This window comes from Merops nubicus, unplaced genomic scaffold, assembly GCF_000691845.1.
Source record: "Merops nubicus isolate BGI_N331 unplaced genomic scaffold, ASM69184v1 scaffold20640, whole genome shotgun sequence".
Classification (NCBI taxonomy): Eukaryota; Metazoa; Chordata; class Aves; order Coraciiformes; family Meropidae; genus Merops; species Merops nubicus.
This window is the reverse complement of record NW_008582500.1, coordinates 38,743-55,854: the sequence shown is the minus strand read 5'-3', so window position 1 is coordinate 55,854 and position 17,112 is coordinate 38,743. Positions and strand designations below refer to the sequence as shown.

At 40.9% G+C, this 17,112-nt stretch overlaps 1 protein-coding gene across 1 annotated transcript in view; it reads left to right on the top strand.

Moving 5' to 3' along the window:
• The window catches only part of HSF2BP (heat shock transcription factor 2 binding protein), a 29,099-nt gene extending 15,157 nt beyond the window's left edge, over positions 1-13,942 (top strand). Inside the window, 2 exon segments of the mRNA XM_008937959.1 lie at positions 4,641-4,744; positions 13,734-13,942. Of these exon segments, the coding sequence (XP_008936207.1) occupies positions 4,641-4,744; positions 13,734-13,942 (313 nt within the window).
• Positions 13,943-17,112: the final 3,170 nt, after the last annotated feature.

The window sequence follows — 17,112 nt, the reverse complement described above, 5'->3', positions numbered from 1 at the left end:
CCTAAGTCACCTGTCACAACTCAGCTGCCAACTGCAACCCTGTCAGCCACAGTAACTTGACTGTGTCCACGCACACATTTAGGCAGGTTGGATGTGATAGGCGTGAAAGCAGGCCTGGTCTTAACTTGTGATGGGTTTTGTCTTGCCTAGCCTCAGCTATCAGAAAGCTACATGTCACGTATCTGCTATCTGTCTGGGCTTTCTCCCACAGTCAGTTGAAGGAGGTGATGCTGTCAGGTGTTTGCTCACTCAGCCAATGTTCCAGTTGCCCTCTGTAGGTGTTTGGCTTTCCCCATTGGGTAGCACAAGGGAAGCTGAACAGCCTGTGCTGTAGGTAGTGGCTAGATACTTTGATGGCAGCAATTTACTGTGTTTCCCAGGTGTTGGGCTTGAAGGTCAGCACTCAAAATGGGGTAGTTAGTTCTTGCAACCATGAATGCTTTTTTTTTTATTTTTTTTTTGTTTGTTTTTTGAAACCCCAACTCAAAGGTGTCTATGAGAATCTCCACTTAAGGAAGAAAAGGTAATTTGTGCATTCATGTCTATAACAAAAAAAAAAAAACCAAAACCAAAAAAACCATGAGAAGAGGAGCTATACTATTGCAAAATCTGTACAGGAAAAAAAAAAAAAAAACAAACCCAAGGTAGGACTTTATTTTGAGAGTAGGAGGGAGAGGAAGGTGTTCCTAAACATACACACACAACCGTATTCTCTGAATTTCGAGTGAGTATGTGTCTCTAGGTCCAGATAAATTAGTTCTGAACATTTCATAATGTATTAATGTAATTGGACAATGTAATTGGATTTGAGAGCCTTTCTTTTCAATTGATTTTTGGATATTTTTTAAATTATGTTTCAAAATCTGCCCACTTTGCAGAAGAATTACATATGGCGATATGTACTTGGCTGCCATATAGCAATATTGGTAAAATATACATAACACAATCCCATGAAGTGGCTAGGGATTCAACAGGGGCCAGCCTCTTAGGCCAACAAATTGACTGAAGCTTAAAAAAGGGACGTTGCAGAAGGTGTTTGGCAAGTAGGAAACGTTAAGCATGTATTTCAATAGTTTTAATCCAGTGCAGTGATAAAATTTTCTGATGTTTCAGAGGACCAAGGAATTTTTTTCTTATTCTGAACTTGCCATTTGGTAAAAAAAAAAGCTGTATTATGACATAAGAGCAAAACCTAGAATGGAGATTTCTTTGTGGCCTTGTCATGGAATGGTGGATCCTAATTTGCTCAAACGTTCTAGTGCACAGTATTTCCCTTGTGTTTGTCTTTCATGTCAGTGATCAGGTTCCTTTTTGTCTATGACCTCCCTACATGTCTTGTTGCTGTTCAGTTCTTAAACCGCATTTCTAACATTGGGTCTTTTTCCTGTACTTTCTGCGGATTTTACACTCTCCCAGTCCAGCAAAGAAAGGTTTTAGGAGTTGGCTGTCTGTTTTGGTTTTAAATTGCTCTCTGCATTCAAGGTTTTTAGCTGCTTGTTAATCTTAGATAATCAATATTTTCTTAAGGAGATATGTCAAAAGAACTTCCTTTTCTCCCTAAATATAAGGAACATAAGGCAGTATGAAAAAGACAATTGTGAGATAAGGGTATGACAGTTAATGTAAATTGCAGTAACATTTTGGTTATGTATAGATAGATTCTGGAGTCCTCATAAATAAGCTACACACACACACACACACATATATATACAGACAGACAGACACATTTTTAAAATGTACCTCATAGATGAAAATGTATGGTATTCTGGAAATGCAGTGTGTTTTTTCTCAAAACATCTCTATGGTATTACAAGGAAGGACAGCATCAACTTAAAATTTAATCAGTTAAAGAAAAAATTTGGCTTATCATTTCTAAGGATATGTTTGTCCTTTGCTCAGTTTTGAGGTTTTACAATTCTTTACTAGCTTTTATTTTAAAAAATATTTTTCTTTATTGTGTTGACAGATCAGGAGAAACTGTGAGTCTAATTCTACACAAAGCAGTATCAAACAAAGTAAGCTGATGAGGAAAAGAGTTCTCTTTCATCTTCTAGCAATCCTGTGTTTTACCTGTATTGCTATATAAAAAAAAAACATTGCAGGGAAAAGCTGTCACTTATTCCAGCACTGTTACAATATCCATTGTAGTCTGAGTATATGATAAATACATCTAAGGCATCTCTGGGACTGAAATCCATGGGTGTCTTTCCCCATGAGAAATAGCAGCAGTGTGAAGGACTTTAGATTTTCTTCTCAGTGTTTGTTGAGCATGTGTAACTGTTAGGCAGTCAATAAACATTTAGACAGTTTATAGCTGTAATTAAATTGATAGGAATTTTCAATGTTACTTCTGTAGCAGTTGAAAGTAGCCAGTAAAAGTATGTACTTTAGTACATTTTAGTACATTTTATACACTAATCCTATGTATTAAACAAATGAGAAGGGGCTGTAGCTGTGCTTTTGGTTCTAGGTTTTAAAGAAAGCATTGATAAATACAGTTGTACATGATGTTAATTAAATTTGGCTTGCCTAAATAGGAAGACTATGAAGTGCATAATTAAAAAGCCCTTCATGTTAAAAAAAACCCCAAACACCTCCAAACCCAGAAAGTATTGTTTATCCAGTCATTGTGTGTCAGATTTGCTTCAATACGCACTTTTGCAACAATTTCTGAAAAAAAATACTTACTAGAAAGTGCAAGTACTAGACATAAAGGTGGTGAAAAGGGCTTAGAAATGCTTCTACATTGTGGTCAGGTGAGTGAGTTTAGTTAGAAATATTACACTACTGCATTGGCTTGTGAGGTAGGTTATTTCTTCTGACACTCCAAAACCACAGCACTTACCACCACCAGTCCCCTCTGTCTGCACAGAGCAAACAAGTGCAATAAAAACACAAACATAGCAATATATTTCTACGTCACTATTTCTAGCTGCAAATGTCAAGCAGATTAAGGAGGAAAGACGTTGCCAAGAAATGTTAACATTTTCTATTATAAGCTAGTATTTTATTGGTCGTTTTCATTCTGACTGATTACTGGTAATTATGGCTGTGCTCCTTTGTCAGGACTTGGGTTGTGGAAGCCAAGTAAGAGCTGCAGAGGCTGTATGAGGAGAAGTGCATGGGCTTTACAAGCTGCAATTTCAGTCCCATAGCACCCCTCACTGCTTGTCAGTGCCCACTGATGCAGTAGGTTCAATAATCTACTATTTCTTCTTCCTACTGCTTAAGAGCCTGGGTGATCAAGCTCACAGTGGTGCAGCACGTAATATGAGCTATGCTTCTTACAACTCAGTTTAGCCTGCAGCAGGCTACTTTCTTTCCTGCTTTCTGAAGGCATGCACAGAGAGTGTCCAAGAGTCTGCTGGTGGCATAAGCCATGAGACTAGGATGTGAGGTGTAAAGTCCATTTGGAATAATGTTATTTCCCTTTTGTTTGGAAACGGTAGCAGTGCAGTGATACACAGGGTTATCACAGTTAGGAGAGGCAGCAGCAGCCAAACTGGCCTCAGAACAGAGGAGAACATCTGCAGCCCATTCCTGTTTTTCTGTTTTGTATGTAACCTGGCACCCGGCTGTGAGTGGGTATGTTGGCATGTTCCATAAGTGTTGTAGGACTCCTGCTTATTCATCTTTCCTTTTCATGGTCCAGAAGATTGGCTTACATGTTATCATCTTGGAAAAGAAAGTAAAAACTACAAGCGTCCATCATAGCACATCATAAGGTGCACTAATGTCCTCCCCCCCAAGCTACTCCACGGCTGTAAAGGTGACCTGCATCAAAGGCAGGATGGGAGAACATGGCTAGAAAGGTGAAAGAATTTGTAAGACAACTTCTGACTCCAGAGTATGGCTCAGAGTTTTTTTCAGGAACATCAGGAGCTCTTGTCTTGCAGGTCATAGTACAGCAGTGATCTGACTCTGAAAGAGCCTGAGCATTAGTCAGTTAATATCAGAGGGGGTGTTTTTCTGGATGCTTTCTTTCAGGCTTGCTCCATTCGTGCAAGTGCTTCTGCAGGCATAGTAACTGCACTTGCCAGCAGAGGAGGACTACGTTGTTGTTTGCTGTGTGCTGGCTATATATCGTTCTGCTGGTAGGAGGAACAAGAAGGCGCCTGAAAGAGGATGGTACACGTGATGTGTCTGTGTTTCAGCTGACTTGGAGGGTCAGTGTGCAGAACTAGTACACTGTATACAGAACTAGTAGGCTAGTACTCAGTGAACAGTCTTGCTTTCTGTGTTTCCTAGTGGCCCTTTTATCTGTCAGGACAAGCAGCTTATTTGAGATGGTCTCCCGCCCAGTGGGGTTTGTCACAACGAGAGCTCTGTCATCTAGGTTGTGTGGTCACGTAAAGCCAAGTCCTGGTTTTTAAATGTAATGAATCTCACGGGGTTTGATGAGACTTTCTTATTCTCATGTGGGATGTTTGTCCACGTGTTCAAAATACATGATTGAGCAGCAGAGATGAGGTTTTACACAACATTACTTCTAAATAATTTGAGACTTATCTCGTTTATAAAAATAAAAATTATTAGAATAGACTTTTGCATCAGTACATGCTTGGCATAAAAAGCAAAAGATGCCAACATATGCAAAGAAATCGAAGGTCATCATATCTTTTTTTTTCTTTCAATTCTAGGCTAATGCTAATGTCACTTTACAATGTGAGTATCAATATGAAAGGCTTGAAGTACATCAGTGAAAGTCCAGGTTTTATTCCTTTGCTTTGGTGGCTATTGAACGGTAAGTTGCTCTAAGAACATTGTAAATTGTGACTTAATAGGTGTTGCAAATAACAAATCAGAAATCTGTATCTGTAACCTGATTTTGTATAGCTTTGTCAGTTTCAAAGTAAACAAAAAGGGCAAATAGCTAGAGGGAGAAGATACACATTTCCCACAACATTTTTGACACTACATAATATTCCATTAATATAAAATTTGTGAATGGTAGAATTAAAATTAGGGAATGGAGAAATTTGATGAAATGGAAAAAAAACCCCCTGTATTTTCACATACCAACATTAAAATAAACCCTGAGAGGAAATGGTGTATCAGATCACTGCCATTTAACAAAAGAAAATGTAGCTGTGTTCTGACACATTTTGGGGAAAGAAGCCAGCCTGTGTAACTGCACTTGACCTGTGACAAAAGTGATCCCTTCTACAGCTGAAGAGAGGCCTTGTGCTCTAATAGGATTTGGGCTTGCAGGGCTTCAGTACTATTCCCAGCTCTGCTCTTAGCCAGTGCAGGACTTCAAGGACATGCAGGACTTCTGTTGCCACTGTCAGGTACATTAGTGACATCAAGGCTCTGCTCTTTTGGAGGCTTCAAATCCCTGCGTAGGAGCCAGCAGAGATTGATGTTGTCAGTGTGCGTTGGACTTGGCTGGCAGCTGTGTGCACAGCTTGTAGAGGACAGTGAGGACAGCAGTAAGAACAGAGCCATGACACTGTCCTGCCTGTGAACTGATCCTAGAGTTGCTCTGTCTTGGCATTCTCAAGTTTTTGTGGCTTGTCTGAGAAGATCTTTGGTGTGAGGTTCATAGGACTGGGGAGGTTAGTCACCTCAGCACTCTGTGCTGCGATGCAAAGCCCTGTAGCAGTACTACTAGTAAATACTAACAGCAGCTGATGTGAGAGAGGTTCCGTCTGTGTTTTCAAGGAATTAAGCTCATATTGAAGTTGTGAAAAATTTTGATTTGGGCTGGTAAACTGGAAGTTATTTGTATTCCTTACGGTTCCCTTGGCTGTTTTACAGAAAATGTAGGCACTCGTGCCTTTCGCCAAGTAATTTGTGGCTTTGCAATGCCATAGGCTCACTCTTCTGAAATCTCAGAAAATTAAGGAATCCTTGTAAGACTATTGGAAAACATCCATTTTACACTTTTTTTTTAATGTAGTTTGAGGAATATTATATTTGCAGAGAACTCTGAATACATGGTCCTTTGTTCTGCTGTGCTTAGAAATTTAACATATGCTAGTCCAGATTTTCCTTTTACTTTGTTTGGTTAGTATATACATAAGCTGTTATTTTAGCAAAAGAAAACCCAACCCAAAACACTCCCAAAAACCCTGTCTGTGTTGTCCAAATGCTGTGATAAAGCAAAGAAGCTAATTGTTTGATGCAGTCTATTGTTTGAGGAAAGTTCCTAAATCACACAAGAGGATGAAATGTGGCGGTTAGGATTAATTTGCAGCTGCTAATGGAAATAAGAAATGAGAAGGCTGCTCTGCATTTTGAAAGTGTAAACTGTGTGGCTGGATTGTAGAGGGAAGGATGGGCATGGCTAATTCCTTCACTTTTTGATAATAAAAGTTCTCCAGTTACAGCAAAGGAGGGAGATTCTCAGATAAACCATGTCTGCTGGTTCACATTTCTGACTTCAGTGGAAGTCTGCTTACTGTCAGGGGGGATGGCTGACTAGTTTGTATATCAGATGAGAGGTCATATCCAAGACTCAACCTTGTTCCCTTCATTTTATATGAAATCGCTGCAGTGTTCTCTACGTTTGGTCTATTTCTAAATGTTTCAACTTGCAAAACTCAGTAGCTTCCTCCCATTTTTGCTCCTTTCCCACTTCTGTGGCCACCATCTGCAGCCGTGATTCACCTGGAGCTGCTACAGCGTAAGGTCTTAGTTTTGTCCATGCAAGAGAGCAGAGCACTACACTCTGCTGGCAGGCTGTCCTATGTGTGCTGCCTTCCTCCAGGAACACTTTTCAAAGACTGTTTTGATTAAGGCTTGTGAGATAATTCAGGTTTCCACAGTTTGGTAAGCTTCTGTCAGCATTCCCACTAAGAGAGGCCCCAGAAATCATCCTCTGACTTTTTAATTTGTGTTTTCAGAGAGCCATACTGTTCGCTTTTTCCATTGTTGATCTACAAGTGTTTGTGACTTCAGCCCATACAGCAAGGCTGTATTTTTCCCACTGGCTTGTACACAGCTGACAAATCCCTCAAATTCCTTCTCTGAATTCTCAGTCTCTGCCCAGTCTTCTTGTCCCCTGAAGACTATCCTTCCCACTAAGTGAGGGGAGCAAATAATTAACTCTATTTTCCTTGTTCCTCTTTGTTGTATGTGAAGTGCAGAGGGATCTGATCCAGGTTGTCTCGCAGGCTTTTTGCTGAGACAGAAATATGCCTTGACGTTGAATAGATGGATAGAAAGACAAAGGAGAAAAAAATCTAATAAGGATTTATAGTGGATTAAGAATGTTCACAGCAAACTGGTTCATCTGTCCTACTGTCTTTAGAAAATTTGGATGAGCCAGTATGACTTCACACTTGCTACCAAGAATTCTTAATAGCTCTTTCAGCCGGAGGCTACACTGATAATAAGAGAAAAACAAATGTTTCACACTTCTTGAAGGTAATGCAGATCTCTGTAGTTTTAGCTGTTTATGAAGTGAGTATTTGTTTTTTCCTGCCTTTTGAAACGCTGTCTGAAAGATGGGTGCCCTTTAATAAGCGATGCTGATCACTGAAGAGGGTACTCTGATAGCTTCTGTAGCCGTTGTATTCTTGCGTAGATATCAGCTATGCCTACCTATACCTTCCCAGCTTGGTGCCAGCATAAAACACGTGAATGATGACTCAGATTTCTGGCTGTAGAGCAGCTTGTGGGATCAGTAGAGTTCTTTTCTTGTGGGGCACCATTTGTTTGCAGAGCAGCTGTTTCCATCTTGGATGAAATAGGTTAAAGCTTTAGTTCGCTCCATCAGCTGCTGTCCCTTTGTTGATGTCTTGGCTAAGGGTTTTGCATAACTTTCAGATTTAAAGAAGCCCTGTCCTCAGCAACAGTAAAAGAAGTTACATAATTTTGTATAGATATGCACCTGAGATTTGTTAATATCTTCTTCTGGTACTTTACATCTATAGATGCAGTAAGACTTTCATTCTGTAATTCCCAAAGAGGCAGACTGGGACTTTTCTCTGCAGGGAACCTTAGAAGAATAAGATGCAGTCAGCTCAGACTAGATTTATGTTTTTTGGTTTTGACCATACAGAATATCTACCAACAAATGAGTGGTGGAGAAAGTGGGTCTAGGCTCTTCTCTGTTGGTTGGTTTGTTTTTAACTACCCTGCATCATTATTTTGGTTTTCCTCACTTTTCTTTGCTTTGAATGCAATTTAAAAAAATTGCTTTCCTTGGATACTTGAGAAAGTGTGGAATTCAGAGAGACTATGTTAAATGACATTTCTCATCTATAGCTGAGAAATTGCTTCAGGTACTTCATTAAACAAAAGACAGCAGGAGAGGTATGACTAATTTTAGATCTTGCCTTCCAGTTTTCTCCATCACAGATCCACACGGAAATCTAACCTTGTTTATCCAAGTTTTTTGCTAATGGCAGTCTCTATTATAAATGCCTGCATGAAGCATATTCTCATTTTGCTAATGCTGCTTTCAACCTTCAATATTTGCTTTTCATGACTAACCCCAAAGGTTTTTAATGCCTTGCTTTTCTGTTTGAATTAGTTATGGCTGTGAGAGTTTGTGAAAATTCAAGTTATTTGCATGGCAGCATGTTATTTAAAAGACATTTGGACAAACGGAATACTCCTATTTATAAACTGATGTTTGTATCAAAAGAAATTTTGGTTCATAAATCAAAACCTCAGTTACCAGACTTTCATGTGCACAACTGTTTAATGTTCTTCAGACTGTGACACTAGTCTTAAAAGGAGGATTGCCCTTCTTGCCCTGTAAGTCCTCATACATTTTCTTAAATACAAGCTGTCAGCTGTGATGCAGAAAGTCCCTGACCCACAGCTAGCTGTGGCTGGGGGAGGTCTCCCTGAATGCTTGCCCTTTTCCAGACTCTTCTCTAAGCAGCTGCAGTAAATGATACTTGCCCAGCTGGAGCTCCGGCCGGGCGCAGTGCGGCTCTCTGTGCCACCTCAGCAGGGCTTTCTTCACTGGGCCCTCACCCTGCCTCACCACAGACCTGTGCACACTGACGTTCTCCTGAGGAGCACGGCCACTCTCCTGTTCTGAGTGTGTGTGAGAAGACTTAACTCTTATATCTGACACTGCAAACCACTGGTTTGTTCTTACCATGTTACTCTCGTTCAGTAGCTACTGTGGGAATCCTCAGAAGCTCGAGCTAAGATTGATGGGAGCTGGACAACATACCTAACAGCTCACCCGCGAATCTGCCAGCTACAGAGTGACGTCTGTGCGAGCTCCTTTTCACTCACAGCCCCTGAGTAGCAGCCAGGCAGATTTGGACTGAATTGCTGCTTTGGTCTGGACCTTCAAAGTCTTTCTCATGGATTTCCCCAATAAAAGTGTCACAAGCATGTGTCTGCAGGAATTCTCAGTGGGGAATTCTGGGTAGCTGAACTTGAAGTGAGAGCAGCCGCCTGGCCAGGGTGGAGACTGAAGCACACCCGGCTGTTACACAGGAGCTGGGGCAGATACACTGCAGAGAAGCTGCAGTTGTGTCCATAGGAACTGCAGCAGGAAAGCTCAGTCTTTTTTCTGCCGTGGTGTTGCCCCTGCTGCTTCCCCACATAGCATCTTTATTGCAACACTTCTTGTCTCCTCACATCTGTCAGCATCAGAAAAACATACGGAAAACTCTCTGCTGCTGCAGATCCTGGCTCAGCTCCACCTGCACTGGCAATGCAGAGAGGCCTTACATGGGGCAAGCTGTGGCCCTGGCTCTCTCTGTTAGGCAGGCTGTGGTCATAGGTAGTCTGACAGGTTCTTTGAAAGGAAAGGGGGAGTGTCGGGTTGCCCCTTCATGCTAAAATCAGACAGTAATTCCATAATCGAATGACATTTACAACAGCAGTGGCAGCTTTTTCTATACTGCTCTTGTACACAGACATAGCTGTGAACAGCTTGCTGGTGATAAATTTCTGTTCAGGTGGTCAGAGAATGGTACGGGCATGTGTAAATTGAGTTCATGCAACTCAGAGCCAATTGCAGATAAGCTGTTGGGCATTGATGTAATGCAAGTACTTAAACCCTGCTGTAGTGAACAGTTCATCTGAGAGCATGGTGCTAATGACAGATGTGACTAAAATCTTCCACGTTATCAGTTGCTTTTGTCACTGACTGAAAGCCAGTGACATCAAACGGCAGGGCTGGCAGCTAGCAGGACGTCAGCAGGCTCCAGCAGTTGCAGCACGTCCACATTGCATCAGTGTGTGGTGGTGTTGGTAGGCTTATGCTACACTTGTCATCCCTGGCTGAGGCAAGCAGCTTGATTTCTTCCCCTGTCCCCCAGAAATGATGATTGTAGTTTTGAAATTTTAGTTGGAGAGATGTGTGTGCTGTTTGTCGGGAGGATATGATGCAGTGATTAGAGTACAGCTAAAGGCATTTTTGATCTTGTACAAACTAAATGTTACTCAGCTAGTGTAGAAATTACTAAATTAGGAAGGTATTGAAATAAATATCATGTGGATTCCTTACATTTCTCCTGAGCAGTCTTTAGGGTTTTTAGGGAAAAAAAAACCAAAAAACAAAAAAAACCACAAACAAACCCAAACACTAATGGTATTGGAGAGACAAGAGAGTATTGTGGTGTGTTTTGTTTTGTTTTGTTTTGTTTTTTTTAAATCCTGTTAAAAAACATGATTACCCATAAGAAGTAGTATTCTCAAAACCACATCTAATCCTAAGGGAGTGTATTTTAAGGCATATGTATTTATTTACCTCAGAAACCATGCAGAACAATGACAATGGAGGTTAAATGCATATTAAGTCATCTTCTGGTGCAGGATCATTTCCTTCCTTTGCTGTATGCCCAACTGCCTAATCGTTCTTTGTTTGAGTGACTCAAGCAGTTGAGCTTCCCTGGCTGCTTCTGGAGATTCTTCATAGAACATCTTTGCTCTTACTGGGAAATGTTCTTGCTTGTCAAGGTGAAAATTGTTTCCTGATCTCCTACAGATCCTAATTGTGTTAACTCTCCTGCTAAGGCTTCTTCCCTGATAATTCTTTGCTTTCTACAGTCTTTAAATGCTTGCAGGTAATAGTAACATAGTTGCCTGTAACAGGATTAATAACAAAGTACTTTTCATCCAGGGATTTAAAACATCTTACATATATGAAGCTTCCCAGCAGTACTGCAAGCCATAAAAAGCATTAATGGCTTTATTTAATGCAGGAATAATTCCTCTCACACCGAGGAAGATTGTAATGAACCACATAGATTTCACTCCCAAAAGCTGCTTTCTTTTTACCTATTTGGGCTATGATTTGTTGCTGTTATTTCCAGTGAAGGAATGTAAAATGTTACTGAGAAGTGGGGCAGGTGATGTGTGCAGAACATTTGAACATTAGATCTGGCAAAACAAAAGGAATTAAAATTCCTTTAGCAGGCACGAAGACAAAAATGGAAGGAATGCAAGCGTAAATTCAGGGCTTTTAGTCATATTTTGATTAGGTCAGAATAAATCTGAAAACCAAAACTTGCACACCCAAGTTCTTTTAAAAGCATACACTGAAACGTTGCTACCCAAGAAACTGGACATAAAATCTTGCTGCTGTGAGGCTGAGTAATAACTCATGGCATTTCTCCATGAGTTATTACTGCTCATCACTCAGAAAACTGCACCTGCAGGTACTGCTGGAGGTGGTGATGGAAAGAGCCTTCAGCCTAGGTGGCAGCCATAGGAGTGGCTGTACTATAGGTAGGGCCACTTCTGCAGGGTGCATTGCACTAATCATTGTTTTTTTAGAATGCTGATTTGAATCATAGGATCATAGAATGGTTTGGGTTGGAAGGAATGTTCAAGGTCATCTAGTTCCAAGACACCTTCCACTACACCAGGTTGTGCAAGGCCACATCCAACCTGGCCTTGAACACATCTAGTGATGGAGCACCCACAGCTTCCCTGGGCAACCTGCTCCAGTGTCTCAGCACCCTCATAGTGAGAAACTTGTTCCTTGCATCTATATCTACCCCCTTCAAGTCTGAACCTGTTACCCTTCATCCCATTGCTACAAGCCCTTGTAAAAAGTCCCTCCCCAGCTTTCTTGTAGGCCCCATTTAGATACTGGAAAGCTATAATAAGGTCTCCCTGAAATTGTCTCTTCTCCATGCTGAACAACCCCAGCTCTCTCAGCTTGTCCTTGTAGGAGAGGTGTTGCAGCCCTCTGATCATCTTTGTGTCTTTCCTCTGGACTTGCTCCAACAGTCAAATGTGCCCAATAGGTAAGATTCTTGTTGCACTGAAAATCATGTTACTGGTTGGTTTTGAAGAATTCTTATGTCCTCAGATTATGCCCCATTCTGCTAGCTTCCCAGGAGAAAGCAGATTTCCTGTCTGAAGAGGTTTACATTTAAAACAGGGAAGAAGATAATGGTAGAAAAGACCCATGTGTCTCATTTATGATGGAAAATGGAGGAAGAGAGAGTGCCTGGCTTATGGGTGTAGATAATCTACGACAATCTTTAATACTGTGTTTCAGCCGTGTGCTAGTAGAAATGACTTAAAAATTCCCATCTCAGCAGTCAGTTTCATGCTTAAAGCCATAGTCTTCTTCACTGTCCACCAAGTTCCATATTCTCCCCTGGGTGCTTTCAGCATCTCCCCTTATGCGTTAATGAAAAATTCTCCTTAGTTCTTCTTCAGAACACCAGTGTTAGGTATTAAAATACCTAAGCCAGGAAAGGAAAGAGTTTGCCACAGCCCACCAGATGTGTCCTTCAAGCTCAGTACAGTGTGGTTTGTCGCTGCACTGCATTTATGCTCCTTCAGTGAGATTTTTGGTCTCTGTGGTGCTTTTGTACAAAAAGCAATCTGAATTAATTTTTCTCAACATTTCTGCACAACGCGTTATTAAAAGCTTGCTGAAGACTAGGTATGCTAATGACATACACATCAAAAATGCATGGCACATGGAATAACTAACTACTTCAGCCATAAAAATATATTACACGTTTTCATCTGGAACATTCAGAATGGGGAAGTGCAAAACCGGGGCTTTCTACCAGATGTTTTTGATAAAGCTATATACAACTAAATGCAAATGGACTGTTGTGAACAATTAAACTATAACGCTCCTGATATTTTAGTAATTAGAATGTGTATCCCGTGTTCTTAACAGTAATTATCCATCTTCCTAGCTTAAGTCAATCAAAGGTGTTTGCTACATTTCTCTGACGCATTCCTAAGCAGCAGTGCTTAGCTTCAGTACCCGTTTCAATTTGCTGTAGACTGAATTAAACACTTGGAAGGTTGTTGCATTGTTACCAGAAAGTTTTATAAAGATTAATTTTTTATTGAGCTTTGAAGAAATCTGAAAGCTTGTATGAAAAGAAATTAAAGAAAAGCCTGGTGATATACTGCAGATTTGATTAGTTTGTCTGTTTTTTAAGTCTGAATAGCCATGACAAGCCAAGAGCTTGTTCTGCTCTTAAATCGGATTGCATCCAACAGCACATCTTGGCTACAGACTGTATGAATTCAAGTTGATGAATTCCCTGGTTTATAGCGTTTTCAATATTTGAAAAACAAGAGAAAGGTTTCTTGTTATCTCTCCCTCCCAAACACTGCTGAGCACAAGCTTCGGAGGAGGGCAAAGATGTTGTTTTCAGGTTCCTTCTAGAGCCAGCCAGCCAGAACCAAAATGGCAGCTCTGAACTCGGAAATTTCAGTTATTCCCTGTCTGCCTGGTGGGTTGTGAGGAATGGCACTGTAGAACTTTAATGCTGCTTTTTCGGGCTCGCTTCTAATGAGCACTGGATTTTTCCCTTCCCCTGTTTTAGACCCAGACACAGAAGTGTGCCTCCATGCTCTGCGGCTCATCCAGTCTGTGGTTCTGGAGCCAGAGGTGCTGGCCAGGGCGGGCCCCGAGATGCGCGACACTTTGCCGTTGCAGCGCATCATCGCGCTGTCCAAGAGCCGCAATGCGGATCTGCAAACCCTCGCAAGAGAACTACTTGAAGATCTTAAAATACTTGAGTATGAGGCATAGAAGAGCTCTACGACACCAACTCCTTATGCCTTTCCTATATTTTTATGCTGCAAGAGTTGTTGGGAAGTGGGCTGGATTGAAAAAAACCCTGCTTAAATTCCTCTGACAAAATCCTTTTCGGAAATTAGGTAACCCAACTAAAATTATACTCGGGAAAATGCGTTGGGTTTTAGCTGCCTAAGTATGATCTTAGGTGATCTTGCAGAGATGGGGGAGACTTAATTTCTTTGAGTAGGATTTTGTTGAGAAGGCGTTTCCAAAATGATACAGGTTGTGTTATCTATTTGCCGTATGTAGGGAGTAAAGTGGTCTTCTTGTTCACTGATGACACGGAGTTTGTTGCAGCAGCAATTAATCCTTTTGGCCCATCCTTAAGAATGATTGGGCTGCGAGGAAAACTTTGTTGACTTTTCTGTGTCAGAATACATGCCCAGTTCCAGTTTTATTGTTGTTATTTCTCACCTGTCTTTTTTTTCTATTCTAATAAAAGGAAAGTTAAATTCTGTAGTGTGTAATGGATTCTGTGTTTAAATATGCATTCAGATTCACTTGAACTGCAAGTTGACCCAGTGTGTTGTTGCCAGGCATACCAGAAACTGAGCCATTGTTTTTGAAAAAGTCCTGAAAGTAGGAAATGAATTACTGTTGTCTGTGGTACCTGGCTGAGTGCTGAAGAGGCTAAAATGAACTGCTGTTCTGTCATGAGTAGTGTTGCATTCCCTCACAGCTCTGATGTTTGCTAGAGCTTCTGTGTACAGCTTGCTTACCTCAGTTGCAACTACAAACATCTGTGTGCTTTTTATTGGTAGAATTTACATGGGTTTTAGGAAAAAAATCACATCCATTTCTGTAATTACAGAAATGCAGCCAGTTAGGTGATGCTATCCAAGGGCATAGAAAATGAGAAATGTAATGCTGTGGTAGCAACTTTTTCCATACTAAAGTTATGGTACCTCAGCTGTGAACTCAGTGTATTAATGAAATACAATGTGTACTTCCAATTCAAAGGTATGGAAAACACAAAGGAAGCTTCATAGGATTTAAATATTGTGACTGGCAAAGAATTTTTAGAGGAAGACCACTGTAAAATGCCTAAGTTAAGGCCTAGGTCATCTCCCGTTAGACTTTTTGCAGAATGGTGAATGTTTAGAGTTAGAAATGTAACAAATAAGCATAAACATACTTTAAATAATTGACTCAAATGCTACAAACAGTAGCAGTCTAATCTGGGACTGTCTAAAATGAAGATTAAGGTACAGACTGCACATGCATGAAATGGTTGCATGGGATTCTGTTGTCTCTTTCAGCACTACATTTGACTTAACAAGTGCAGATTTTTGGAAGGCTTTAAATCTTCTTCACAGCATGGTTTAGATTTGTTTTCTTATCCTGCTGTACTAGTTAAACCTCCTAGAGTTCAATCCTAAAGGGATAAAAATGATAATCTGTGATCTCCTGGAGTATCAACTGATGAAAGTGTTCGATTTTAAGAAACTCTAAAGGGCATCCACTTCCATTTAATGGGTGTTTGTTCATGAAGATCTTTCACCAAATTTTTGGAAGTCAGTAAAAAACAGGAAAAGAAGAAAGTAGTTTTCTAAGCAGAAGAGATGGTGAAGCCTAATGTCCAGTGGATTTGAGATATTTCGTGAAAATTTTCCAGTCCTTCCCAGCTCTTTCCCCTGAAACTAAGTCCACCTGAGGGGCAGCATGGAGTGCATGAGCTGAGGATGACAGGGATCCTCATGGCCAGGTTAGTAAGTCATGGTGATGGGCTTGTTAGATGCTGCCAAGTAGAGTTTGCCACTCTGCCAGCTTTGCCCTTGTGAAGCTTTCAATTTAGGTCTTTTCTGCTGTCGCCCAAGGTGGTCATGGTGCTCGAGGGAGCTTAATTATCTTTGAGAAGTCTTCTCCCTCTGTCAGGTGTGCTGGGAGCTGACTGGCAGATTCATTATTCTGAGAGAGACTGGTAATGCAGTTGCACCTGATTTCCACGTGAGATCAGGAAGCAAAACACTCAGGTCTATCCAAATTGTGGGTCTGCTGCCATGGTCAGCACTTAAAAGCCACGCTGAAGTGGGTGGTGCGAATGTCTCCCAGAGTATTTGAATGTCTCCCAGAGGACTTTATTTTCAGGTGCACCTTCCCAGGACTATTTTATCAGAATGAAAGCACCAGTGATCCACTGACCTTGATACTGTACTGTTTCATTATGCAAGAGTGACAAATATGTCGTCACCTGATCTGTGAAACTCAACTGGTCTTCAAAAATACCATAGAGCAAAAATATCAGAAGCATCAGAAAGAACCTGTGGCAAACAGCAGGCCTCTAGGAAAGTCTTTGTTTTCCCTAAATTTACTTTGTCTAGGTGTTCGCAATTAATGCTGTAGTTTTAGTTCTTTATTTGGGTTTATGGAAAAGACAACATTTGAAGGCCACTTGTTATCACAGGGAAGCAAATTCATAATACTTTTTGGTTTGGAAATAAAATAAGGGTTATTAGAGTCAAATTATGCTGAAGAAGGGGAGTGGATAGAAGCCAAGGGATAAGCCTGACCCCTTTATTTCAGAGTGTGTAAAATTTCGGTTAAGGTTTCTCATAAATATTTTAGTAAAATAAGTTGGATATTACTAGTTGCAGATTGTATTATGAGCCATTATCTTTTTTGCTGATTTTCAGGTTCCTTTATTCCCCAATCCACCATTTGATGGAGCCAGGGACCAGCCCCCTCCTCCTGCTTTTCTACAGGGCTAGGGCTGTCTTGCAACCTGTTGAACCTTTTTGGCTGTGGGAGGGAGGCCTGCAGCTTCCCTTGAAGGCACCTACCCTGTGCATACTGTTGGACACATCATGGTAGGTTTCTCCCTGACCTTGGCATCTATTGTAAACTAATGATCTGGACTCCTCAGTCAGTGGCATCAATGCCTTATTTAGTGCTTCTTTTCCATGCTAAAATTGGTGGGAGTCTCATGACATTGGCTGTAGAGGAAGCTCCAGTGACTTGTTGAGATAAGGTGCCCACTGTTTTGTGTGGATGGCTAAAATTAGGTAAGATGGATCCTACCCTTTGGTGTTTATTTTGCAACAGGGCAGGTTTTTACGTTGCCCTCCTGTTGCCAGACAGTGGTTTAGAATCCCATTTGTTGCTAAGCTTGAGATCCTTTTTGG